Raw genomic sequence first — 26,488 nt, forward strand, 5'->3', positions numbered from 1 at the left:
TTTTTCAGTGCTTTATACTCTGGCGCACCCCCTAACTCCAGTATACTAGTACACTCTACACGTGGGCCTGTGCGCTAGCCACCTTGGCCATGCTGCAGTGCTTGTGCAGGTTTCCTCTGCCTGGAGTGCCCTGCGTGTAGCCCCACTACCATCTCTGTTTCACATAGTCTCCAGGAATCAGTTCAGCACAGTTGGATGCCATCCCTGGTTCCTCTGACTTTCCTTAGGAATTAGGTGAATTTTTAAATTTTTATTAAATTTGTTGGGGTAATGAAATTATGTAGGTTTCTAGTGTATGATTCTATAATACATAGTTTCCAAAGGAATTAGGTGAGTTTCTTGGAAGGGCTATTTTTCTCCAGTATCCCTAGCCCTTATTATTAGCACAGTCTCTGTCACTATAGCTAGCATTCACTGTTTGACGAGGGAGTCAGTTAATATCTATTATGTTTCTTCAAAATTTTGAACAATTGTATTTTTCCCCAGTACTAATGTGGAATAAATGCTAGTTCTTTATTGGAAAACAAACCAAAAAATACATAAATTGCCCTCTGCCATTTTGGGAAGGTAGTATACTGAAACAAAAACTGAATTCTGAAGTCTGACTTTACAAAGCAGGTAATTAGAGATATTATAAAATGGAAAATTAATTGTACTTTTTTATACTTGTCTCAAGAGGTCTCTGTGCAACTAAGTATTTGTTTACTGGTTACTGCTTCACAAAGAATATTAGTAATTATTCATTTAGCACACGTATTTTAAATGTTTCCTGTTTGTTAGATGTTATGCTTAAGTGCTTAGATCAGGAGTGTCAAACTCATTTTCATGGGGGGCTGTATCAGCCTCGCAGTTGCCTTCAAAGGGCCGAATGTAATTTTAGGATTGTATAAATATATCTACTCTTTTAATAGTTAAGGGAGAGCACTGCACTGCCGCCAGGTAGAAACAAAGTGGAAAGCCAGATAAAACAAGGTGAAGGGCCAGATTCGGCCCACGGGCCTTGTATTTGCCACCTGTGGCTTAGAGAAAAAAAATTTAGGCTCTTTTATTAGTGAGCCCATGGCCTAATGGAGAGATAGATATGCAAACAAATGATTACAGCTCTGTGTTGGAACCTGGGTTACAGGAGTAAAGAGGAAGAGTATATGGGTAAGCCTTGGGGTAGGAAGATTTTTCTTTCTAGAGTTGCTTGTAATACAAAACTTGCAGGTGATGGATAACTTTTTTCTCTTTAATAATTTGTATTTATACATTATGTATACTTTCTCTAAATGTATCTCAGTAATATTTATGATAACCTTATAAGGAAAATCACACTTCTGGTAAATATTAGAGTAAATAAAACCTGAGATGTGAATGTAGTTTGTCTTATTGACATTTTCATAAAAATGTGTGTGCCACATGTGTAATACATGAAAGTTTCTTTAGTGATAAAAAGTATTGCCCATGTTTATTGTATATTGTTGGTAAATTAGGAGATATTTCTTACCATCAACATTAACAGAAGAACATGTTGTGTGGTTGTGTCCAAAATGAGCATTATGTTATACCATTTGTGTAATTAAATGGATTGTTTGAAAACTACTTATTTAATTTTTTTATTTTATCAGAGTATCTAGAAACAAATCTGAAAAGAAACGCAGAGATCAATTTAATGTTCTCATCAAAGAATTGGGATCCATGCTTCCTGGTAATGCAAGAAAGATGGACAAATCTACTGTTCTGCAGAAGAGCATTGATTTTTTACGAAAACATAAGGGTAAATTGTTAACTTCTTAAAATGGATTTTTTTTTTTAAAAAAAAACAAACTTCCCTTAAAGCACAATGTGATAGAATCTTGGCAGTGATGCTTGAGGTTGGATGCTTTGCAACTTTTTTTTTTAAGAGAAAGAAATCGGTTGCTTTTTAAAGATTTTCTGGTATGTTTTCTCTTTTATTCAACAAACATTTATTTAGTGCCTAGTATATTATATCCTAAATTCTCATGGTACAGGGTAGCAAGAGTCCTGGCCCTCAAGTAACTCAAGCCAAGGGAGACAAACATCTAAACAGCTAGGTACAGTTCGAATAATTACAAAGGGTAGAGTGCTCGTGAACCTTAAACTTGTTAGGAAAGCACAGAGGAAAGAATGTGTCAGGGAAGGCTTAAAAACAGTTTTTTTAAACTGAGTTTTCCTTTAAGATTAAATAAGAAAACAGCATTTCATTTAGAGGAAATAGCAGGTGCAAAAGAAGAGAAGCAGGGAAAGGTCAGTGCAACTGGAGTATAGTTTGAGTTGGAAAGCTACTGGCATATTTGAAAGAAAGGCAAGTGCCAGATTGTAAGGACCTTATATGTCATTTTAAAAGATCGTTTGTTTCAGTGTATGTCTAGGAACTTATTACTATGTTAAAATAAAGTGATTATTTCTTAATCAGAGAAAATCACTTTGACTACATAAATCATGAAAAGAAAATTTAAAGACTATTAAGTATTTTGGTAACAGATAATTCTCAAAAAAATTGTTAAAGAACATTTCCTTTTTCAGATGTAAATGAAACTGCAAAACTGAGGAGAATTTGTAATTAATGACTCTATTTACTTCTCCCTGGCTCACTCAGTAATGTTATTCGCCTGATTCATGCTTCGCCACTCTTGAAAATTATTTTTGTTAATTTCACTAATGCCATTCCTCCCCACCTTCTGTGCTGCCACTAAAACAATAGCTTTTTCTCATACCTCACTTTCTGAAGCACTGGGAATTTTAATCCATCTTCTACTGGCTATCCTTCCCCTTGGCCTGTGTTATACTGTACTTCTTCATTCATCTCCCTCTTCCTAATATCAACTTCATTGTTCTTCTGCTCTCTACATGTGACATTTCTCAAGGTATTATCTTTTTTCTTGCTTTCTCTACACTCTTTCCCTTGGTTATCTCATTCCACAGCTTCAGCTATTGTCTCTCTGTTAAACTACTAAATCTGTACTTTAGATGCAAAGTTTTCAGCCTTTATTTTTAGATAGCTTTTGGCTCTTTATTTTGCATGTCCCCAAACTCAACTCACCTAAAACTGAATTCATTTTGGTTTTGTTAGGTTACCCCTTTCTCTCAACTTTTTTTTTTTCAGTACAAATAATTAATGTTTTTGCACCATCTTTCTTTCACTCCCTTAGGACTCAAACCTGAAAAGATTTGCATTTTTTTCAGCTTCTTTATTCCTGTGTCACAGTTGCCAAATTCTCTTAATTCTTCTGAAAATATATGAAAATTGTCTTCATTTTTATTGCCACCACTGTCCTTCCATTTTAGATAGTGCTGTTGCTACTTTAGTGTCCCTTAGTAGGCAACACACTCAGCAGCCCTTTAGACGCTGCAGTTCAATAAATGATTGTTGAATGAAATGAAATAATATGCACTTCCCCCTGACAGTAGAGTATTAATTTTGACAGTAAACAGACCAGGGTTTTCTTTTTCCTCCCCCAAAAGTGGCTATAAAATTCTCACAAAAATAAAATTTACCTGAAACTGAAAGGAAATTATTACTATAAAATAAACCTGTGCTCAACTAAACTTGATGGGATTTGCTTGTGGATTTAACTTTTTTCCTGAATGTTTATAATTGATATGAATTTCACAAAGTATTGACTATATTCCACAGAATGCGTAGCTAGACTTTTTAGCTATTCTTCATATTCTAGTACAGGCATTTTTAATATGGCAGATTTTGAGCAATAGTTTAATATGCTATATTTATATATCTGGTCATAGAAAAGTCTGAACAATATAGTTCATACTTTTCACTGCAATGTAGTACATATTTTGTAGGGTCAAATTCATGACATAGATTTTTATTTTGCCTGTTGTTTTTTAATTTGTCTGCATTTAAAAATGGAAACCATTTGTTCCTGAAATAGTTCATGCTTTCATCATTTATGAATAGCTTTGTCATAGCTAAATCCATTAATAACTAGTATGTTGCAAAATAAACTAATAATGTTGTTAAAATATTGTCCCAATCCAGGGATCTCCAAATTTTTGACCAGCTTCTTACCACTAACAAAACATGTAAGGAGATACTAAGTGAAATTATTTTGAGATTATTATTATGAAGTTTTTGCCCCAAATCTTAATTTAGTCTTCTTGATTAATTAAGACTAGAGGGCCTCACTGGGAGGAATCTTTCTGCTTGGCAGGAGGTAGTCTGAAAGTCCTCTTTGTCAAGAGCAGACTTATCTCCTTGGCTTTTTTCCTACAGGCTCATGCCCTTGTATCTACCCTAGGTGCTACCATTTAAATGGCAAGGAAAGGAAGAGGAAAGAGAATATATTGCTAATGCTTCATCTCTCTGCTTATTCTGGATCTTGTTTGGTCATTATGTCAAGCAGGAAGCAGGCTTAGGCCTTTCAGCAACACAGGCTATCACAGCTTCCCAGAGAAAAACCAGAGACTGGTATTTCCAGGAGACCAAATCCAAGGAGTTAACTTGCCATACTAGTTCAGATATTTCATAATACCAAAACTTTGACCTCCTGATACCTACCTAGAGCAATAAATGTCGTTGCCTATGGTTCTCATCTTAAATCAGAGTGGGGAGAGAGAAGGGAACTTGCAGGACTTTTGTACTGCCACAGCCACCTACCCCATAGTTGGAGTATGCCACTAATGTGTTAATAATCTGTTTACAGAAATCACTGCACAGTCAGATGCTAGTGAAATTCGACAGGACTGGAAACCTACATTCCTTAGTAATGAAGAGTTTACACAGTTAATGTTAGAGGTATGTCCAGATTTAATTTTTGAAAAGTTTTATTTTCCTCAAAAAATTAATCACAGGGGTAACTAATTTTAATGTAGTTTTAACAGTATTAATTTAATGTCATAAAGTTTTAATTCAATGTAAATTAGTAAGCTGTATCTTAAAATTAATCAGTACAAGCATTATAAGCAAACAGTACTATCTGATGAAGTAGTGCCAAATTTTTATATTTTCATTATTATCTGAATTTTTGAGAAGCTTAATAAAAGTCAGAAAACTATAGCTACCAAATTCTCAACCTGAGGCCACATTATCAACATTCAAATGAAGAATAATACATGTTATTCATCCCACACTAAATGTTATAAAATGCATCCCACTTGATAGTAGTACTTTTTTAACAAATTAAAATTTACCTAGAAACAATGTATAAAATGATAATAAATGAAGTATTTTGAAAATGGAAGACAAATTAAATATACCTTGAAAGGCAACTCTTTTTAAAATTTTTTATTGATTTTTAGAGAGAGAAACATCAATTTTTTGTTCTACTTGTATTTATGCATTCATTGGTTGATTCTTATATGCGCCCTGATGGGGATTAAACCTGCAACCTCAAAAGGCAACTCAATTCAAGAAGAAACTTTTAAAAGGAAACAAGTAAATGTTCTTTGTGACAAATTTGTTTTTGTAAACAATTCAGAGCATATTTGCTTGTAATTGTAAAACTTCATACAATAATTATAAAATCTACAAAGATTTTGAGTCACTCATACCTATCAGTCTTACTTTTCTACTTTTTAATTGTTTCCTACACACACAAAGTACACAGAGTTCAGTGTCTAATTTCCATGAAAACTTATAATACATAGGAAACAGGGGCAGTATACTTTGGCAGTAATGGTTAAGGACAAGAAAAATAGATATATAACAAAACATAGAGTAGAGGAAAGCAATTGAGGTGGGGTTGTAGACATTAAATAATTTACATCTTTTGTCCTGCTGGTTTGGGTCTGTTCTATACTTTAAGCATTTATCTGTGTCATGTATGCATAGGGAGGGGCAAAAGTAGGTTTACAGTTATGAGTATGTGAAACAATGTATTTTGTATTATTATTTAATTATTTTCTATATGAACAACTGTAAACCTACTTTTGTCCAATCCTGTATATGTAATGGCTGTGTCTCAAGTGTCTTTGTATAGTAACTAAAGTCTGAAGCAACCTAGAGTATTTTGCAAATTGAGTTAGTTTTCTGTTCATACTTTGGATGGAACAGTTAATTGATAGATTGAGTCTACATATATTCAGCAGAAATGTTAACATGGTAATTTGTTAGAATATAAATATACTGCATATATTTCAGCCCATACTTAAAATCTGCAGTATACCTGATCACTTTTCACATGTTAACTCAGTGAATCCTCACAATAATCTTATGAAGTAGACCTATTAGTATCCCTTTCTTACTGCCAAATGAGGAAATTGAAGACCAAAGAGATTATGAAACTTGTCCAAACGGACACTTAGTGAGTAGGTCGGCGGGGACTTTTTGCAGTAGACTAGCCTCTCTGACCCCATGGCCTCAGCCCCTGTGAAACTTCTTTTCAGTGAAAGCTAGCCATGGCACAGAACTTGTAGCAGAGTGACCTGCAGTTAGCTCTTTAAATTAGTCGGTTATAAACCAGAAAATAGTTTCTGATTTTGTTAGTCAAATATTTTTCTAAAAAGTAGTTTGACATTGTCCAAAATTATGTCTTTAGGTAATAAGTAGTGTGTTTATGAATGGGTGCACACAGCTGATGTCTACAACAAAGGAAATAAATAACTCAGTTAATTACTCTAATTTTATTATTATGTTTTTAATAAAGTTGTTTATTAAGATATATGGTAATCATTAACTACTTATCCTGCTTCATTGGTATAAAATTTCTTATAATTCATAAAATTGTATACTATTTATATTCATATTAACATTAATGAAGGTAAATTACCAGTTTACTAATAAGCTAAACAGAAAAGCATTGTATTTAATTTTGTTTACAATGGTTGGATCTTTATTAATGTTAAAACACATATAGTACATATTTAATATTTTAAAAAATAATATTTATAAAATGCAACAGAAAATTTAAACATTTAAATTTTTTGTTTCATAATTTTTCTCACAGCTTTTAGTATTGTATTCCTGAGAAATGTTAATTAATTTTTTTTAATATGTCGAGCATATTTTTGATTTTTAGTGAGCATTTATAACTATTAGGTAAATATGTATTCTAACATTAATATGCTAGGATTAAAGACTGTACATAAATATGTATATATGTTGCATTGTGGGTCCAACTAACCTAGATGTGTTACTGTTGGCTAGTCACATGTATCAGATTATAGGTAGACAATGTAGAGAACCATTTTCAGCAGAATTTTAGATGTAGGCTGTATTTTGATCTTGGAATGTTAGAGCTGCTAGTAGAAGATAGATTATTCACCTCCACCTCTTCATTTTATGGATGAGGTTTGGAGAATCTGCAGCGAGTCCAGGGTCAGATGGCTAGTTTAGTGGAAGAACTAGGACTGAGATCTTCAAATTCACTTATAACTTATGTGTTGGCTGTTTCTTCTTCCATTTCTCCATTGGTATCTGTCTCTCCCTCTCTTTATTCTGTTGCAAGGAATATTCTTTGCAATCCTTAGAGGGGAGGTAGAGAGTAGCCAAGAAAATCAGGGCAATTTAGCTTGACCTCTGAAAGTCGTCTTTATGTGAAGTCATCTCTTAGTGTGTTGTTCTTTCCCTTGGAAGCTAGCAGCTCTCTCTGGTCATGCACAAGTGAAGGGCTAGTGCCTTGTCAACTTCATTTGAGCTATAGATCCGCAAGGAACTTCTGTTCCCTTCCCTGGGACTTCCATTTCAGTTTTCCCCAGATTAAACACTCACTAACAAAGAAGGCTTACATAGTCCTTTTATTGTGGGTCAGGTGGATATCAATAGGAAGACAAGTTTGAACTAACGAGCCTTTACCTTATATCATACAATGTGGAAGAGGAGGGATAAGCTTCACAGTCTTCAGTCTGAGGATGAGGATGTCCTTGTCTGGCGTGCTTCCTCTTCCGTGTCTCTCTGATCTTCCTTGTCAAGGCCATCCATCTTCAGGGCCCCTTTAGTTTTTTGTGTATCCACCTACTTGCTTGGGAAATGACATCCCTCCACTCAAAAGAAGTTTGGGCCCTGGTTCCATCTTTGTATTAAGAATTTGGTAACCTACTGGTGAAGGTTTTGGTGAATCTTTGCCTGCTTTGAAATAGGAAAAGGCAGGCTGAGTCCTAGGAGTGGGATTAAGTCATTAAGAGTTCTGATTTCAATTCATTCTCTTTACCCAAGAGGGCTGGCACCCTGATTTTTAGCATGTATCCTAAGAGCAAATACAGATCATCATAGTAAATACTAATTTGCTCTCAAAGATGATATAATGTAGCTTTACATGAGAAAGGCTAGTTCTTAATGATGTTATTTTGACCCTTTTATTTATTAACTTAAAACTGGCATGTTTATACCAGTTGTTTTTGTAAAAATAATTTCATGAATTTGCATAAATTACAAGGTTTTTTATTCCCTTTTGCATTGACTAAGAATGGGTTTGTCTGAACCATTTTAGAAGGTAGTCATCTACTCAAAATGAGTTCATTGTAATATCTAAATCTCTCCCCCAATAGAAAGGGAGATGGGGCTGCGTTTTTCCATACATTAAACATATATGTCAACAATTACTTAGAAATGGAGGTTGCTTTAACTCTCAGCTCCATGAATTATATACAAGTATTTTTTATCTACTGTGTGCTACACATATGCTAGATGCTACAGATATAATATTCAAGAGAATAAATCTGGTTCTTACCAGAGATTTATTCTCTTAGGACAGAGATTGCTGTCCTATGAGAGAGCCCTGTAATTAAATAAGAAATCTAAGTATAGTGTGATAACTGTTTTGATAGAAGAGGAACTCCTCTTGCTATCTTTTCTGCTGTATATCTTCAGCATCTTCCCAACTGGATTTTCCTTTTCCTCAGCCTACAAATATACTTCAGTTACCTTTTTTAAAAAATGATTTTCCCTTGATATTTAGTTCCCTTAAAATTTTCATCTCTCCTTTCTTCCCTTCTAAAGTTCTGATAGAGTAGTTTATAAATGCCCTCTGGTCATCCACTCATCTCTAAATTCATTGTAATGTAATTTTCCTGTTGACATATCTTTTGAATCATTTCTCATTTTCTCATTTCTTATCCTATTTGATCTGGTTTTACGCTGAACCAAACCTCTTCCTCCTCATTCCCATTATCACATCCTCTTGTGACTTCCTCTCCGGCAATGTATTCTGTCTTCTCTGTCATTTTCTCTGGTTCTTGTCCTCCTCATCCCCACATGTAGGTAGTTCTGAGAATTTGGCATGCAGCTCTGCAGATCTTACTTCTTCAGCTGTCACTTTTTTGCCTAAGATTCTCAAATGAAAAAAGATTTATAATATATAAAGTACAGGATCTCTTTATTATTAAGTATTGTATCCCCTGCACTGGCTTCTCTGCTGAACTGTAACTTCACATTTCTCAGTGTTTGCCCAAGTCCTTTCTTCTCTATTCTTAACACTCCTAATTTCACTTAGATGCTCATTAACTTCCAACTATTCCAAAAGCCACTGAGATTTTCCTAACTTATTTTTTTCCTGCTAAGTCCATTTTGCACTCTACTTCCAGACTAGTTATATCTTAACCTGGCACTCCAAGGTTTTTCATGATCTGACCTCAGCCTACTTTTCAGCTGGATTCCATTTCACTTTATTCCTTTACTTTATTCCATACACTCTCTGTTGATATATATAAAAGGAGATAAGGTGTTTTTTTGTGTCCCAAAGATGTATTATTGATGATGTATGTGCTTCAGAGATATTAGCATCTTCATATAAGTTCATCTTCATATAATATGTGAATGATAAAGGTAGAACACTAAGCCTATTTTTTAGAAAGCAACTGTTCAATTGATGGCCATACAGTGGTTTTCTCCTTCCAGAAGCATTTTCAGATGCACAAAGATACATACTATACTATGGAATTGTAAAGGGGAAAAGCTAGAATTTTGATAATGCTCTGGAAATTTCCACATTACACTTTTAGTAAGTTAGATTTTTATCTGTGCTATGAAACATTTTTCTTTCATTTAACTGACCATTATGTTTAATTTCAGGCTCTTGATGGTTTTTTTTTAGCAATCATGACAGATGGAAGCATAATATATGTGTCTGAGAGTGTAACTTCATTACTTGAACATTTACCAGTAAGTATAAAAATCCTGTGATCTCTTTCTTACTTGGTGCCTATTATAAACGTTGTAAAGCACTGGGAAATGTACCTCTAGAACAGTGTTGAACAATAAGCAGAGTGAGGAGGAGAGCTCAAAATATGTCCTTGTTTTGACATGGCTGTGATTTCTCAGTTCAGTCATGAGCCTATAATCTGTAGCAATTATTCAACAATGGTTTTATCTAACCTCTGTTCGTCCTGCCCTCTCTTTTCTAATGCAGAGTTTTCAGTGTTGTTAGTTAGGCTGGTGAAGATGTTGCTAAATTACTGAGAATATCTTGGGAATAACTAAATTTCTACTGATGTACTTGTTGCAGCTTGAGGAACTCTAAAAAATTTTCTACAAAAAATGACCTAGAAGAACACATTAAAAATAATAGGTACAGAACTTTTGTGCTATGTGGCTTGGATTGATAATGCTATAATGGCCATGTTCAGTTTATCAATACGACCTTAAAGGTACAAAATTAGAAACTAATTTAATTGTGTAATTTTGATAAAGAAGGTTAATATTAGAATTATGTGTTTGTTGTTCTACTCAGCATATATTTATTGAGCATCACCTCTCTGCTAGACACTGTTGGGTGCTCTGATGCAGTTGATGGTTTTCATGAATGTGAAGTTTTTATCTTTTTAATTATTTATTTTTCAGAATTAAAAAGTAATCTTTTAAATTATTTTTTGAAATTTGATATGTGATCTTATCTAAGAAAGGACTTGCGGTATAAATATTCTAAAGTTACTTACTTATAAATTACACTTAGAGTGTCTGTCTCTTGACAATTTATAACAATACAAAATACCTGTTTTGTAAAGGTCTCTTTCAAGTGATTTTGAAAAGCACTATCTTCCTCCCTCTGCTCACTTTGCCACTTCATAATTTATATAAAGAATGGATGCGCCCTGGCTGGTATAGCTCAGTGGATTGAGTGCGGGCCTGCAAACCAGATGATCGCGGGTTCGATTCCCAGTCAGGGCACATGCCTGCATTGCAGGCCAGTTCCTGGCAGGGAACACACCAGAGGCAACCATACATTGATATTTCTCTCCCTCTCTTCTTCCCTTCCCCTCTAAAAGATGAATAAATAAAATCTTAAAAAAATGGATGCTGCCCTGGCTGGCGTAGCTCAGTGGATTGAGCGCGGGCCTGCGAACCAGACGATCGCGGTTCGATTCCCAGTCAGGGCACATGCCTGGGTTGCAGGCTGGTTCCTTGCAGGCTAACTACCAGCAGGGGACGCACAAAAGGCAACCATACATTGATGTTTCTCTCCCTCTCTCCTTCCCCTCTAAAGATATATAAATAAATAAAATCTTAAAAAAAATGGATGCTATATATAAAAGATCAGATTCTAAGAGGGTAAGTTTTTTATGGAAAGCCAGGCAGTAAGTAATTTGTTGATTTCTTTGGCTCACACAGAAAATGACTTGGCTTTACTGCTTCTCTAGGGGCTTCTTTAACAGTAAACTCAAATAGAAGGCGATTAGCCCAGCATCTAAAAATTGAGTGTAGACGCTGAGATTACAGAATACATAAGTAAACTAGTATGGGCAGAGAAAAGGACAGATTGATTGACTGAATATTCTGGGCAACTGTTTTTGAAAAAATTATATAGTGAAAAAAGCTAGGAAAAGAAACCCACTGTAGGATTAATATATGATTAAAATAAGTTTAAGTAATTTAAATAAAGGTATAATAATATGCTTTTTCACCATATATAATTGTGTAGATTTTCTTTTCATTATGTATTTATAGAAACTATGTACTCTTTTTAATTATTTTTTTAAATTTAGTCATAATCAGAGCATCTTTTATAGGTCACATTGTAAAAGCCTGCTTCTTAGGCACTTTCCTTGAACTTCATTCTGAATTAGATGTCTTTCCCCTTTGTTTCCTACATTACTTTATACACCCTGCCATCATAACACAGTGAATTGTAATTTTCTGTTTATTAGGATAAATTTGGTAGGTGTATGCTTCTTAAATGCAGGGGTTTTATCTCTGTATCTGCATAGGCTAGTTAGTTTCTCAGGGAGGCATTCAATAATTTTTTATTGAATGTATAAAAATGAATAGGCTATTCGATGTGGCTGCTTTAAACAAATTCCCTTCTAATGGCACACTGGTGTTGAATCTTTGGTGAGGTAGAGTTTAATTGATTTTTGCTATAGATAACATGTGAGAGATCTAGTTGGGATCTAAGCATTTGATCATTAACGTTCTCCGACTCAATGAAAATCCTTTTCACCTTTCCATTTCTTCCTGGATTAAAAAAAAACTTTTTAGAATTGTTTTTAGATTACAGAAAAATTAAGAAAATAGTACAGAGAGTTCCCATATGACCCACCCAGTTTTCTCTGTTACTAACATTACCTGGTCTACGGCCATACCACCCTGAACGTGCCCGATCTCGTCTGATCTCAGAAGCTAAGCAGGATCGGGCCTGGTTAGTACGTGGATGGGAGACTAACATTGCCTGGATCTTTTTAATTGTTTGTATTAGCCAAAGCATGTAGACTGGCAGGTGCATTTTTGGGCGGAGGAGATTGCTGCTGCTCCTGTAGACCCGTTTCACTCCATACAAAGTTAATAGGATCCGTTATTGATACAGTTTTTTCTGCTCACCGGTTACTGTGGATATTTCTCTCCCTCTCTTCTTCCCTTCCCCTTTCTTTCATATCACTGACCTTGCTGAATTGTATATTACTTGATGGCTTAAAAATGTAAACACAGTGTTTTGGCAGGGGGTGCGGGGATAGGAAACAAGTGCTTTTTGAGAAGAATATTTAGGATGAAATGTAAGGGAAAAAATAATGTGATTTTCTCTTTGGGGATTGTCAATAATTAAATTGTAGTAGATGCTAAACAAAGGCTTTAACACAACGCTGTCCCTTTCTTTGTGTTTTAGTATACACATGTATTGTTTAAAATAAAATTTTGACTGTTGCAAGAAGGAGCAAAACATTAGCAAATCCCTAAGTTAGGCTTTAGTGTTTATAATTCAGTTTTGTTGAGAAATTAAAACTTGCCATCTTAATCAGTGGTCAATAGGACTTCAAATTATAGTTTAAACTTTAAATCTGATTATAACATTGCAAGACTGATAATTTAAGGCCTGCAAAATAAAATGTTTTCTTAACTTTGTCACTTCATACTTAGTAAATCAGACATATTTAACCTGTTTGTGGCTGGTAATTGGGCATAAATGGTTTATTCATTTTGTGATTGGAAAGGAAACTTACAGATTTTTTTTTCTCCTGATCTGGCTTTGTATGACTAAGTCATGCTGTCTTGGTGCCTAAAATGATTTTAGACATCCTTAGCCTACCCCATGTATGTTTTCAGCAAGAAACATGAAACCTAGAGAAACTGGAGTTAACTGTGCAACATTTTTGTGGAGCTTTCAAGGCACAAAGTTGGTGTCTTCCTTATATTGCAAGCTTAATATTTATAAAGTTTTACAGGTGTAAAGATTGATTTCCTCACGCTTGCTTAGGTGTATTACTCAGAAAGAATATATTAAATGTATAACCAAGTAATATAGGGAAGATGATGAACCACATTATGTTTAACGGAGTCCAGAACTAAAAGGGCCACTATTAAGAAACTGGGTGAGCCTTTTCTACTCCTCTTAACTTGATAGTTTAGAAATATAAACACAAATGTTTTTTAAGAAAGTCAGTACAATCTTTATCTTAAGTATGTAGAAATACAGGATAGAATTTTTTGAATAGCTGTATAATTATGAAAGCTTATTTGATAAGACCAGAATGTTTCACATTTGTACATAAAAAATGCAGTTGTTTAAAGACATGTTATGTTCAGTGTACCCTTAGCTTTTTTTCTGAGTTTTCAGTCCTTTCTGAGCAGCAGCTCTGGACAGCTGTTATTTAACTGTTAGTAGTCTGTCTACCTGAGGGAAAGATAATTGGTAAGAGTTCATAATTTCCATAAAACAATCATATTAACCAAATGTAGGAAGAACAGGCTATTGATTTATGTTATATAAATGAGTCAGCAGGAGTTTCATTTCTTCATGAAAATGATTGAAGGAGATAAAAGGATCAAGGTAGTTGGCTTTTTTTCTTTCCTTTGAATTGTATTTTGGGGCAATATCAAGTATGATTAGCTTCATTTAGAGATTTAATTTAATTTAGAGATTAGAGATTAGCTTCATTCAGAGATTTTCATTTAGAGATTTTAATATAGTGGTTAATGGGAAATTTAACACATTAGTTAATTAACTAGTTGCCTGCTAACTCTGGTGCTTCGGACAATAAAGCGAGGCGTGTCAAACTCATTTTCACTGGGGGCCACATCAACCTCCTGGGCGCCTTCAGAGAGCTGAATGTAATTTCAGCTCCTTAACAGTTGAGGAGTAGTTACATTTCTACAGTCTTAAAATTATTTCGGCCCTTTGAAGGCAGCTGTGAGGTTAATTTGGCCACTGGTGAAAAAAAGCTTGACACCCTTGCAATAAAAGTTTTCAGGGCAAGTAGAATGGTGGGAAAGCAGTGCTAGTGATCCTACCACTCTGTGCTGACCATTCATACTGTTTTTTTTACTTTTTGAATATATTTTGTTGCTTATGCTGTTACAGTTGTCCCATTTTTTCTCCTTTTTATTCCCCTCTGTCCTGTACCCCTCTCCCATCAGCGTTCCTTCACCTTAGCTCATGTCCGTGGGTCATACACATAGTTCCTTGGTTTCTCCATTTCCCATACTATTCTTAATCTCCCCTGTCTATGCTATACCTACCATTTATGCTTCTTATACCCTGTACCCTTTCCCCCCGTTTCCCCTCTCCCCTTCCCTGCTGATAATCCTCCATGTGATCTTCAGTTCTGTGAATGTTCCTCTTCAAGTTGTTTGCTTAGTTTGTTTTTGTTTTTGTTTTTTTAGGTTCAGTTGTTGATAGGTGTGAGTTGTCATTTTACTGTTCATAGTTTTGATCTTTTTCTTAGATAAATCCCTTCAATGTTTCATATAATAAGGACTTGGTAATGATGAACTCCTTTACCTTGACCTTATCTGGGAAGCACTTTATCTGCCCTTCCATTCTAAATGATAGCTCTGCTGGGTAAAGCAATCTTGGATATAGGCCCTTGCCTTTCATGACTTGAAATACTTCTTTCCAGCCTCTTGCCTGCAAAGTTTCTTTTGAGAAATCAGCTAATAGTCTTATGGGAACTCCTTTGTAAGTGTCTCCTTTTCTCTTGCCACTTTTAAGATTCTCCCCTTATCTTTAATCTTGTCTAATGTGATTATGATGTCTTGGTGTGTACTTCCATGAGTCCAGCTTCTTTGGGACTTGAGCTTCCTGGACTTCCTGGAAGTCTATTTCTTTTGCCAGAGTAGGGAAGTTCTCCTTCATCATTTTTTAAAATAAGTTTTCAATTTCTTGCTCTTTTTTTTTTCTTTCTGGCACACCTATGATTTGGATGTTGGAACATTTAAAGTTGTCCCAGAGGTTCCTAAGCCTCTCCCCCCCCCCTTTTTTTTTGAATTCTTGTTTCTTTATTCTGTTCTGGTTGAATATTTATTTCTTCCTTCTGGTGCAAACCATTGATTTGAGTCCTGGTTTTCCCGTCAGTGTTGCTTCCTGTACATTTTTCTTTATTTCACTTTCCATAGCCTTCACTTTTCTCTCCATTTTGTGACCATACTGAACCATTTCTGTAAGCATCCTGATTACCAGTGTTTTGAGCTCTGCATCTCATAGGTTGACTATCTCTTCATTGTTTAATTTTTTCTGGAGCTTTGATCTGTTCTTTCATTTGCGTTGTTCTTTCATTTGGACGGTGTTTTTTTAATCTTGGTGTGCCTATTATGTAGTAAGGGGCAGAGGCTTAGGTATTTACCAGGGCGGGGCAACCCACTTCCCTTCATAGTGGCACTGTATGTTGGGGAGTGGTCTAAGGGGGAACAATGCTGCTTGCTAGGTGCTTGGCTGGCTTTCAGTTACTTCTTCTGCTACCCACAAGCAAATTGGACCCTTCTGGTGCTGATTCCCTGGGTGGGTGGGTTTGTGTACGTTCTAGGACCTTGTGGGTGTCTCTAACAAACTCTCCTGGGAGTTTCTCCGCTGCTGCAGCCCCCACAGGGTTTTTCATTCAGAGGTTTTGAGGCTTTTTTTCCCTGCACTGGAACTTTGGGTTGTGTGGTCTGTCTTGCTTCCCAGTTATTCCTCCTAGTTTATCTGCATGCAAATGTGGAACTGTCTGGTCCACCAGCTTCCACTTCGCTTGCCCCAGTCCTCTAGCCATCACCCTGCCATGAATCCTCTCCACCCCAGCTGCCCATCTCCACCCCTCCTACCAGTCTGGGTGACTGTTTCTTCTTTAACTCCTTGGTTGGTGGACTTCCATGCAGCTTGATTTTCTGGCAGTTCTGATTATTTTTTGTTTTTATATTTGTTGTTGTCCTTCTTTTGGTTGTGCGAGGAGGCAAAGCATATCTACCTATGCCTCCATCTTGGCCAAAAGTCTCCATATTCTTTTTTCTATGAATATGAAACACTTATAAATTTAAAGCTGGAAAAGCAAGGGATTTTGATTCTCTTTTTGTTAAAACTTTTAATGTACATTAATATCATATGCCTCTATTTTATTTTGTCAATAAAAGGCAGATTTCCATCAGTTTTGTTACACATGCCTGAATTTTCAGTGTATATATAACTTCTAGAGGCTTTTCAGACTTTGAGAAAAAATATTCTTGTTAAAAACAGGTGTATTTTTAGTTTGGTTTCTCCAATAAGCCTTCACCAAATAACTCCCTAATCTAGAATCATTTATCATACTAGTAACTGTTATATGCAATGCATAGTGTTAATGTGCCTTGATTTGAAGGGAGGGAGATAAAGATATATAAGATAGGTCCTTTAATTTTACCTATGGGCACTAGAATATAGGTATTGAAATACATTTGACAGATATTTTTATTGGGAAATGAAAGATAGAAGTAATAACTACTGAAGGAATTTTATTATTTATAATGTGGATTATGGTGTTAAGGATATTTTTTGAAGTAATTAATTTTAACTGGATCTTTGAAAGTTGGAGGATGCAAATATGTGGAGAAAGAGGGGAAGGCTGTTTAGTTTCATGGGGTGGACTTTGAGGGCTAGAGAAAAGGAGTGTCATGTGTGGCTTGTAGAGAAAAACACTTTTCCCACTTCCCCCATACCGTCTCCCAAATGGCTCTCTTGTTGTTGTCTTGTTGTTGTCTTCTGAGGGGTTTTTAAAGCTATGAAGCTGTTTCTTCAAAGAAGGCTTTACAATGTTTAAAATATAAACAAAGTAAAAATGGAACTGTTTTTGTGAATATAAGGGGAAAGACCCTTAGCCCTACCTTCACAGCTCCTTTTCATTTCTCCTGCCCTCCCCCCATACCTCAACACACAGTCCTTGAGGTGCCATTTCAGTATCCCCAGGATTCCACAGAGCAGCTTAAAAATTTAGAAAAAACAAATAGAATACACTGGATTTGACAGTAAATGTGAGGTCAGTGATTTGTTTTGTTGTCAGTGGTTCTTAGGATAGGAACTGTCATACTGATCTTTGATTCCACAGCCATGGCATATTGTAGGTACCCTGTTTGTCAAATTACAGTTGATTAATGAATCATAACTAAAGCCATATTTGAGCAGTGATTATGTTTGACATATTGCTTGCATTTTGGGGGAAGGGTAGCTAAGGGCAGGGCTTTTTAACAGTGGGATATAGGATAAAAATGGCTGGACACGAAATAAACTGTTTGACAGTTGTGTTCTGTAACGAAATAAACTGACACAGACAGTTGTGTTCTGTAACCCCGGAATATTAAAATGACACCAAAGTCAGATCTCCTCTTTGCTTAGTCTGTGGCTAGTCCTTTGGTCCATTGCTGTAGTATGTATCACCATAAAGTACCAGACATGCGGATATTTCGTAAGGCTGTGTCTCATAGCCAAAGATTTTTCTAATCAACTTTCTTATTAGTCCTGTTATATTTAAAGATTCAAGTCTGGTGAACCTCACCTGTGGGTATCATTTATCAGACCTTCTGGGTCCTGTTAAGCAAGGACGTGGTGACAATGGTATCAGAGGCGTGGAGGTCATGCTACCTGTCTTCTGCTTTCTCTTGTTTTTAGAGTTGTGTTCTGTAACTCATGTTTGTCAGTTTCCACAAATAATCAGGAGTTAATTGCATATTTATCTGATGTTTTAAGAGTGATATACTTTTGAAATGTATGTCTCTTGAATCACTAAAGTTATTTTCTTGAATTTCTTTTTTCAGTCTGATCTTGTGGATCAAAGTATATTTAATTTTATCCCAGAGGGCGAACATTCAGAGGTTTATAAAATACTCTCTACTCATCTGCTGGAAAGTGACTCATTAACCCCGGAATATTTAAAATGTAAGCAGTTGTTATGAGACAACCAAATATATATATATATATATATATATATATATTTGGTTATGTTATATTTTGTGATTATGTGATGCTATGTTATACTGTTTTATGATTTTGTGACAAACTGACATGTTTAATTAATTAACACGTAGCATCATTCCATATACCTTATTAGATCATTTTAAAATTTAAAAAATATATAATATGGAATTATTACTGTATTTTAAAATCAATTCTAGAGTATATTGAAATCCCATCTCTTTTTTAATACTATTTAGGCCCTAAAATTGTTTTGACACAAAAATGGAACTATGCAATATATTTTTAAATAAAATATTTTATGTAATGAGAGAAAAATTAAACATGGGTCTCATTTTCACTATAATCAACCAGTAGGACACTGAAACTGGAGGGAAAGACCTTCTGTATTTTAACAATTATTTTTTTAAAGATTTTATTGATTTGCCCTGGCTGGTATAGCTCAGTGGATTGAGCGCGGGTCTGTGAACCACACGATTGTGGTTTGATTCCCAGTCAGAGCACATGCCTGGGTTGCAGGCCAGTCCCCAGCAGGGGACGCACGAGAGGCAACCATACATTGATATTTCTCTCCTTCTCTCCTTCCCTTCCCCTCTAAAGGTAAATAAATAAAATCTTTAAAAAAAAGATTTTATTGATTTATTTATAGAGAAAGGGGAGGGAGCAAGAAAGAAAGGGAGAGAAACATTGACTGGTCACCTCTTGCGTGCCCCCAACCAGGGATCTAGCCCACAACCCAGAAATGTGCCCTGACCATGAATCAAACCAGCGACCTTTTGGTTCATGGGCCAATGCTCAATTTAGTGAGCCACACCAGCTAGGGATAGAATTACTAAATAAAGAAAATTGTTTGCTTTCATAATTAAAAAATCATTTACTGGTTATATTTTATGTACCACGCACTTCTGCAGTGTCATACAAATGCCAAAAATAGTTTCTGCCTTTGAGAACTACAAAGTAAATATTGTGGCATAATCAGACATTTTTCCTAGATTCATTGGACAAATTCATTTGACCAGATACTTTATTTTCTTCACTAAATTATCCTCTTTAAAATCTGAAATTATGATAATACTGTATTTGGTCATTAGTTATTAGGTATTTTTTAAATCACTTTTTTCATGATTTTTAAATTTTGACTTTTCTGGTAATACTGATACTAATTATTTGAAAAGTTCTTGGTATTTTGAACCCTCAAATTCTATAGAAAACTAGCTGTCCAAGAATTGAGATATGTACACACACACGAATACGTGTGTGTGTGTGTGTGTGTGTGTGTGTAAATATGTATGAATATATACCTTTGATGTGAATGGGTAGCCTGTTGGAAGGAAATGAGAAGAATTAGAGACCAGGAGCAAATTTAAAAGTAGAAAGAAATGACTCAAAGAAGGTAAGGTATGGGTGCTAAAGGAATGAGTAACAGTGGTGTGGTCCTGGTCCCAGAGAAAATCATCTGTTCACAGTAGACGTAGGAGCATTAACTTTAATATGGGAAGCAAAAATGTTATTTGAGAGTAGAGTGAAGAATGAGTAGGAAGAACAGTAAAAATGGGGAAACATGGAATTGCTTATATCAGATCTATTTTCTCTATTAAGGATATGGGATCATCTTCTAAAGGTACTACACTTATGGACTAAATAAGATGTCAGTTGAGGACTGCTATTGGGGAAAATATTATAAACTTACACAACTTTTATAATCATTTCATGGGATACAGCATTCATGATAAATCACAAATATATTTTTTCTTCCCCTCAGCAAAAAATCAATTAGAATTCTGTTGTCATATGCTTCGAGGAACAATAGACCCAAAGGAGCCATCTACCTATGAATATGTGAAATTTATAGGAAATTTCAAATCTTTAAACAATGGTGAGTTAAAGCAGTTCTCTAAAAATGTATTTTAGTCTGATATTCTTTCATGCTGTCAAAGACATGATGTCAATTTTGAGGATCCATAATAACTAGATTTCCCCAGAGTAACTGATAATACAGATTTCCTTAATTGTTTCAGTATCTACTTCAGTACACAATGGTTTTGAAGGAACTATACAACGCACACACAGGCCTTCTTATGAAGATAGAGTTTGTTTTGTAGCTACTGTCAGATTAGCTACACCTCAGTTCATCAAGGTATGTTTCTAATTTTATTTCCTAAAGGGGATTTAATTTTATATTTTGAGAGCCACCTTTATGTAATTTTTTTGCTGTTTCCAGAATAACTGAAACTTCCTGAAAACCTTAAAGGTAGTGGTGGCCATGAGTCTTCAACTATACATGATCATGATAATTTTGAAGCAAATAATGACTTGCTAAGGCACTTATTAAATTATAGAATTCCATTTTGCAATATATGTTCTTTGCAGCTAACCAATGGTTATATATCACTAATTATCCTGCTTTTGTGTAAAATACTAAGATGCTTTTTTGTATAGTTCATAACCTTATTAAAGGGGAAAGGCCAAAAGTGTAGGTAATTTTAAAGATTGGGGTTTTAAAAAATTTTCTTTAGAAATATACAAGTGGTTTTTTTACTGCATGTAATTTAATTTACCTTTTCAATTTTTAAATTTTAAATAATTTGATTTTATGTCATGGTTCCCACAGCAGATGATTAGTAGCAAAGTGGGAGGGGGAATAATTCAACCACTGGAAGAAAGTGACCGCAAGTAAGCCAGGCTGAGATTTTAAATTCAGGGAGATACCATATTGTAGGACAAAGTATGGAATTAGCAGTTAGAAGATCTTAAACCAGTCTCACTCTTCTTGTTTTAATCTTAGGAAATAAAAGCTGTGGATAATATTAAGTGCTTATTACATGCTGTATACTTTACATGCATTATCTCATTTAATTCTTAAAACAACCCTATACGGTAGATGCATAGTGTGATCCTTATTTTATATAGAAGGAAACTGAGGCTTAAGAAAGTTGAGTTACTTGCCCAAAGTCAAAGCTATTAAGTGGCAGAACTGGAAATGATTCTAATTCTTTTTCTCTCAAAGTCCATACTCTTAATGACTGCATTGTGCTATGGAAGATCATTCAAAGACTCAGAGGTTGGAATACAGTGCTGAATATGACTAGAGTCTAGGGTTATTGTGTGTGTGGAGGGGGTGGGGATCTTGGGAGATAATGTTAGAACAGTAAGCAGAGGCCAAAAGTGAAATGTGTATGTTTGTTTGTTTCTCCATGCTGAAGTTTTCAACTTTATGCTAACAGAATAAGGAACCAGTAAGGTTTTTAAGCTGGGGAGTAATCATATTTAGGCATCAGTAAGGTAACTGTGGTCAGAAGAGAATATGGGTGGAAGAATGAGGAGACTTGTTTGGAGAGATGCTATGGCAGTAATGTGAACCAGTGATGGCTGAAGTCTTAAGTCTGAGACACTGAAGATGAATAGGATCAAATAGATTTTTTAAAAAATTTAGGTGAATTTGAAAGGATTTAGCAGTAGGAATTTAGATGGTGAAAGGTGAAAACAAAAGTGTATTGTGGCTCAGATTGCTGGACTATTGATCCAACATAGTTATGTTTTGTAATGGACGGAGAATCATTTTAGCTGGGCATAAGGAATAAGGCAGTAAGTTCATTTTAGGAAATACTGAATTTGTGATGTGTGGGAACATCTAGACAGTTAGAAATGTGAAACTGTAGTTCAGGAGAGAGATCTGATTTCAAAATTAGGATTTGTAGATAAATAACCTCATTTATTTGTGAAATAAAGAAATGAGAAATGTGAGAAATAGAGAAATGTGTAAAAGAAGTATTCCTAGAAGCCTGCATTTATTTATTGCCACATTTATAGTACTAGAAAATAAAAATGTGTTAAAATTGCTTAGGGAAAAGTTATCTAATAATGGCTTTTATGGCTAACAGTATTTAGGTCATAAATATTGTTAGAACAGAAAAGTATTTCTGAATTTTAATTATTAATTTATTTGTAGGAAATGTGCACTGTTGAAGAACCCAATGAAGAGTTTACATCTAGACATAGTTTAGAATGGAAATTTCTATTTCTGGATCACAGGTAATTTCATTTTTAAATTTCATAAAAAGGTAACAGTCATGTAAGTGTTTAAATTAATGGATTTCAAGGACAAACTTTTTCTAATCTTGATGATTAAGTCCATTATCTATTTTACAAAAAAATAAGGTTCCCTTTAAATTGATTTGTATTTGGAATATTCCTCATTATGGAAAAGTTATAATATTATTTTGTATGTAATTTAGGGCACCACCCATAATAGGATATTTGCCATTTGAAGTTCTGGGAACATCAGGCTATGATTACTATCATGTGGATGACCTAGAAAATTTGGCAAAATGTCATGAGCACTGTAAGTAGAATTTAATCTTTCTAGTGATAACAACTGTACTTAATCCTATGACTAACTATTGTATTAATTGAAAGTGGTAAAAAACAGACTTTTAACCATTTCGTATTTTGAAATATAATAGAAGATTTTATTTTATGTGTATAACCAGTCAAGTAAGAATCATAGATTAAGTTTAAACTAAACTGGTTCCTCCTTTACATATTTCAATCTTTAATAGTAAGTACAGTTTTATGATATCTAATAAACCTCATTCTGAAGTGTATAAGTGCTACATCTGGAGTAAGAGAAATAGATTCCTTTGAAAATGCAATAGTATGTAAAAAAATTAGAATACTTTATAAATTTTGAGTTACAGGTATGTAAGTCTAGCCAGGAGGTAGGTACACATTTAAAGAGTCTCTTAGGAAACTCGTAGTGAGGGTTTAATGTTACCTGTTGTTATTGTTACTAACAGCAGAAGCATTATCTCATTGTGCCGTGCATTATTCTGATCAATTTATTCATCACCACAGCTCTAGAAAGTAGATACTGTTATTTTTTCTGCAAGTAAACTGAGGCACAGCAAGGCCAAGTAATTTGCCCACAATCTGGTAACTCATTGGTGGTAGCAATGGGATTAGAGTCTAGACCTACCCTATGACCATATGCTAGTTATACTTTGTTCCAGTCCTAGGTTTTATTTGCTTTCCTTATCCTCCCCACCAAAACTACTCTCCCAAATAGCCTCTAAAACTAGAGATTTAAGATACTTTCATGATGCCTTAGGCCATATGAAACTTGTTTTATGTTGGAATCAACCACATGGAAGATTTTTAAAGTCATTTCAGCACAAAAGAAAACATTACTTACTTCAAACAGTATGGACACTAGACTCATGATCGATCACACACACACACACACACACAGAAATCGATACTGATTCTTGACCAGCACTTAATGAGGTTGGTTGATTGAATGCTAGTCCATACAAAATGGCTTTTGTGGTCAAGGAAGACTAGAAAATGCTTCATAATCAATCCAGTACCCCTTCCCCCCATTCACTCCCCTGATTCTTGACATACAGTAACATTCTTAAGTTTTTGACAATACTAAATAAGCCTATTTAACAGAGTTTCCCAAATTAATTTAACTACAACCTCCCCCTGCCCTTTTATGGCTTAATATCTGTTAACAGGCTGCAGAACTTAAAATCTGCAGAGTGTTTTGGGAAATACTCTCAGAACAAAAGACACACACACTAAAAGTAAAGGGATGGAAAAAGGATATTTTATGCAAATGGGAATTTTTTAAAAGCTGGGGTACAAATACTTATACCTGACAAAAAGACTTTAAAACAAAGGCTATAGTAAAAGACAAAGAAGGATAGACACTACATAATACCGGGAGCAACCCAACAAAAGAATATAACTCTTATGAACATTTATGCACCCAACATAGGAGCACCTAAATATACAAAGCAAATCTTATGGGCATAAAGGGAGAGATTGACAGTAGTACAGTCTTGGTAGAGGATTTTAATACCTCATTATAGTCAACAGATAAATCTTCCGCTCGGTAAATCCAACGGTGAAGCAGCAGTCTTAAATGACACCATAGGTCAGATGGATTTTATATTTTCAGAGCGTTTTACCCCAAAACAGTAAAATATGCATTCTTTTCAAATTCACATGGAACATTTTCTAGGATAGACCACATGTTAGGACACAAAACAAATCTCAGTAAATTTAAGAAGATTGAAATCATATGGTATAAGATTAGAAATAAATGGCAAGAAAATAACTGAAAAACACACTAAGACATGAAGACTAAAGTAAAATATTACTAACGAGATCAAGGAAGAAATCAAAAGATATTTTAAAACACAGCAGGGGACACACGAAAGGCAACCATACATTGATGTTTCTCTCCCTCTCCTTCTCCTCTAAAGATAAATAAATAAATAAAATCTTTAAAAAAAAAGATATCTTAAAACAAATGAAAATGAGAACACACAACCCAAAATTTATGGGACACAGCCAAAGCAGTCCTAAGAGGGAAATTCATAGCATTACAAGCCTACCTCAAAAAAAATAAGGAAAATCTCAAATAAATGATCTAACTTTACACTTTAAGGAACTAGAAAAAGAATAAACAAAGCCCAAAGTGAGTAGAAAGAAGGAAGAAATAAATGAATAAAGTGTAAAAAAACGATACAAAAGATCAATGAAACTAAGAGGTGATACTTTGAAAAGATGAATAAAGATTAACAACCTTTAACAAGAGTCATCAAGAGAAAAAGAGAGAAAACCCAAATAAACAAAAATGAAAGAGGAGAATAACAACTGCCACCAAAGAAGTACAAAGGATTGTAAGGAAATATTACAAACAACTGTAACAAATTGGACAGCTTTGATGAAGTAGATAAATTCCTGGAAGCATACAGCCTTCCAAAACTGAGTCAGGAAGAATAAGAAAATCTGAATAGACTGATTAAAACTAATGACACTGAAGTAGTAATTTAAAAACTCCCAAGAAACAAAAGTCCTGGACTGCGTGACTTCACAGGTACATTTTACAAAACATTAAAGAAAAACTTATATCTGACCTTCTCAAACTTCTCCAAAAAATTTGAGAAGAGGGAAGACTCCCAAGCTCATTTAAAAGGCCAGCATTATCCTAATTCCAAAACCAGATAAAGAAACTACAAAGAAAGAAAATCATAAGCCAATATCCCTGATAAACATAGATTCTGAAATCCTCAACAAAAGATTAGCAAACCAGATCCAGCAATACATTAAAAAGATTGTACACCATACTCAAGTGGGATTTATTCTAGGGATTCAAGGTTGGTACAATGTCCACAAATTAATAAATGTTATATATCGCATAAACAAAATGAAGGATAAAAAGCACATGATCATATCAATAGATGTAGTAGAAGCATTAGATAACCCCCTGTGCCTATTTATGATAAAAACTCTCAGCGAAGTAGGAATGGAGGGAACATACCTCAACATAATGGAGACCATATATGACAGACCCATAGCTAGTGGGCAGAAACTAAAAGTGTTTTTCTTAAGCTTGAGAATAACCCAGGGATGTCTGCTTTCACCCCTGTTATTCAACATAACATTGGAAGTCCTAGCCACAGCAATCAGACAAAGAAGAAATAACAGGTATCCAAATTGAAAAGGAGTAAAACTGTCATTATTTGCAAGCGACGAGATACTCTATATAGTGAACCCTAAACATTCCACCAAAAGAACTACTGGAACTGATTTGTGAATTCAGAAAAGTAAAAGGATACAAAATAAATATTCAGAAACTAGTTGTATTTTATACACTATCGGCACTAGTTGCATTGCAATAATGAACTATCAGCAAAGGACCCTAAGAAAACTCCATTTACAAGTTCATTAAAAAAATACCTAGGAATAAATTTAACCAAGGATGTTAAAGAAAATTATAAAACACTAAAAGAAATTGAAGACTACAAGTATGCGGAAGCATATAACGTATTCATGGATAGGAATAATTAACATCATTTAAAATACCATATTACCCAAAGAAATCTGTTATTCAGCACAATTTCTATCAAGATACCAATGGCGTATTTCACAGAACTAGAATAAATATTCCAAAACTT

At 34.6% G+C, this 26,488-nt stretch overlaps 1 protein-coding gene across 10 annotated transcripts in view; it reads left to right on the plus strand.

The window, feature by feature from the left end:
- The window catches only part of CLOCK (clock circadian regulator), a 127,050-nt gene that overhangs the window by 62,653 nt on the left and 37,909 nt on the right, over nucleotides 1-26,488 (plus strand). For all 10 annotated transcript variants that reach the window (XM_037034127.1, XM_037034132.1, XM_037034129.1 and 7 more), the window contains 8 exons: nucleotides 1,611-1,759; nucleotides 4,668-4,759; nucleotides 9,971-10,060; nucleotides 18,365-18,485; nucleotides 20,284-20,397; nucleotides 20,540-20,658; nucleotides 22,471-22,553; nucleotides 22,757-22,863. In XM_037034127.1, coding sequence (XP_036890022.1) covers nucleotides 1,611-1,759; nucleotides 4,668-4,759; nucleotides 9,971-10,060; nucleotides 18,365-18,485; nucleotides 20,284-20,397; nucleotides 20,540-20,658; nucleotides 22,471-22,553; nucleotides 22,757-22,863 — 875 coding nt within the window. The remainder of the gene's footprint in view (nucleotides 1-1,610; nucleotides 1,760-4,667; nucleotides 4,760-9,970; nucleotides 10,061-18,364; nucleotides 18,486-20,283; nucleotides 20,398-20,539; nucleotides 20,659-22,470; nucleotides 22,554-22,756; nucleotides 22,864-26,488) is intronic.

This window comes from Sturnira hondurensis, unplaced genomic scaffold (genome assembly GCF_014824575.4).
Source record: "Sturnira hondurensis isolate 20B ecotype Veracruz unplaced genomic scaffold, ASM1482457v3 Scaffold0022017, whole genome shotgun sequence".
Taxonomy (NCBI): Eukaryota; Metazoa; Chordata; class Mammalia; order Chiroptera; family Phyllostomidae; genus Sturnira; species Sturnira hondurensis.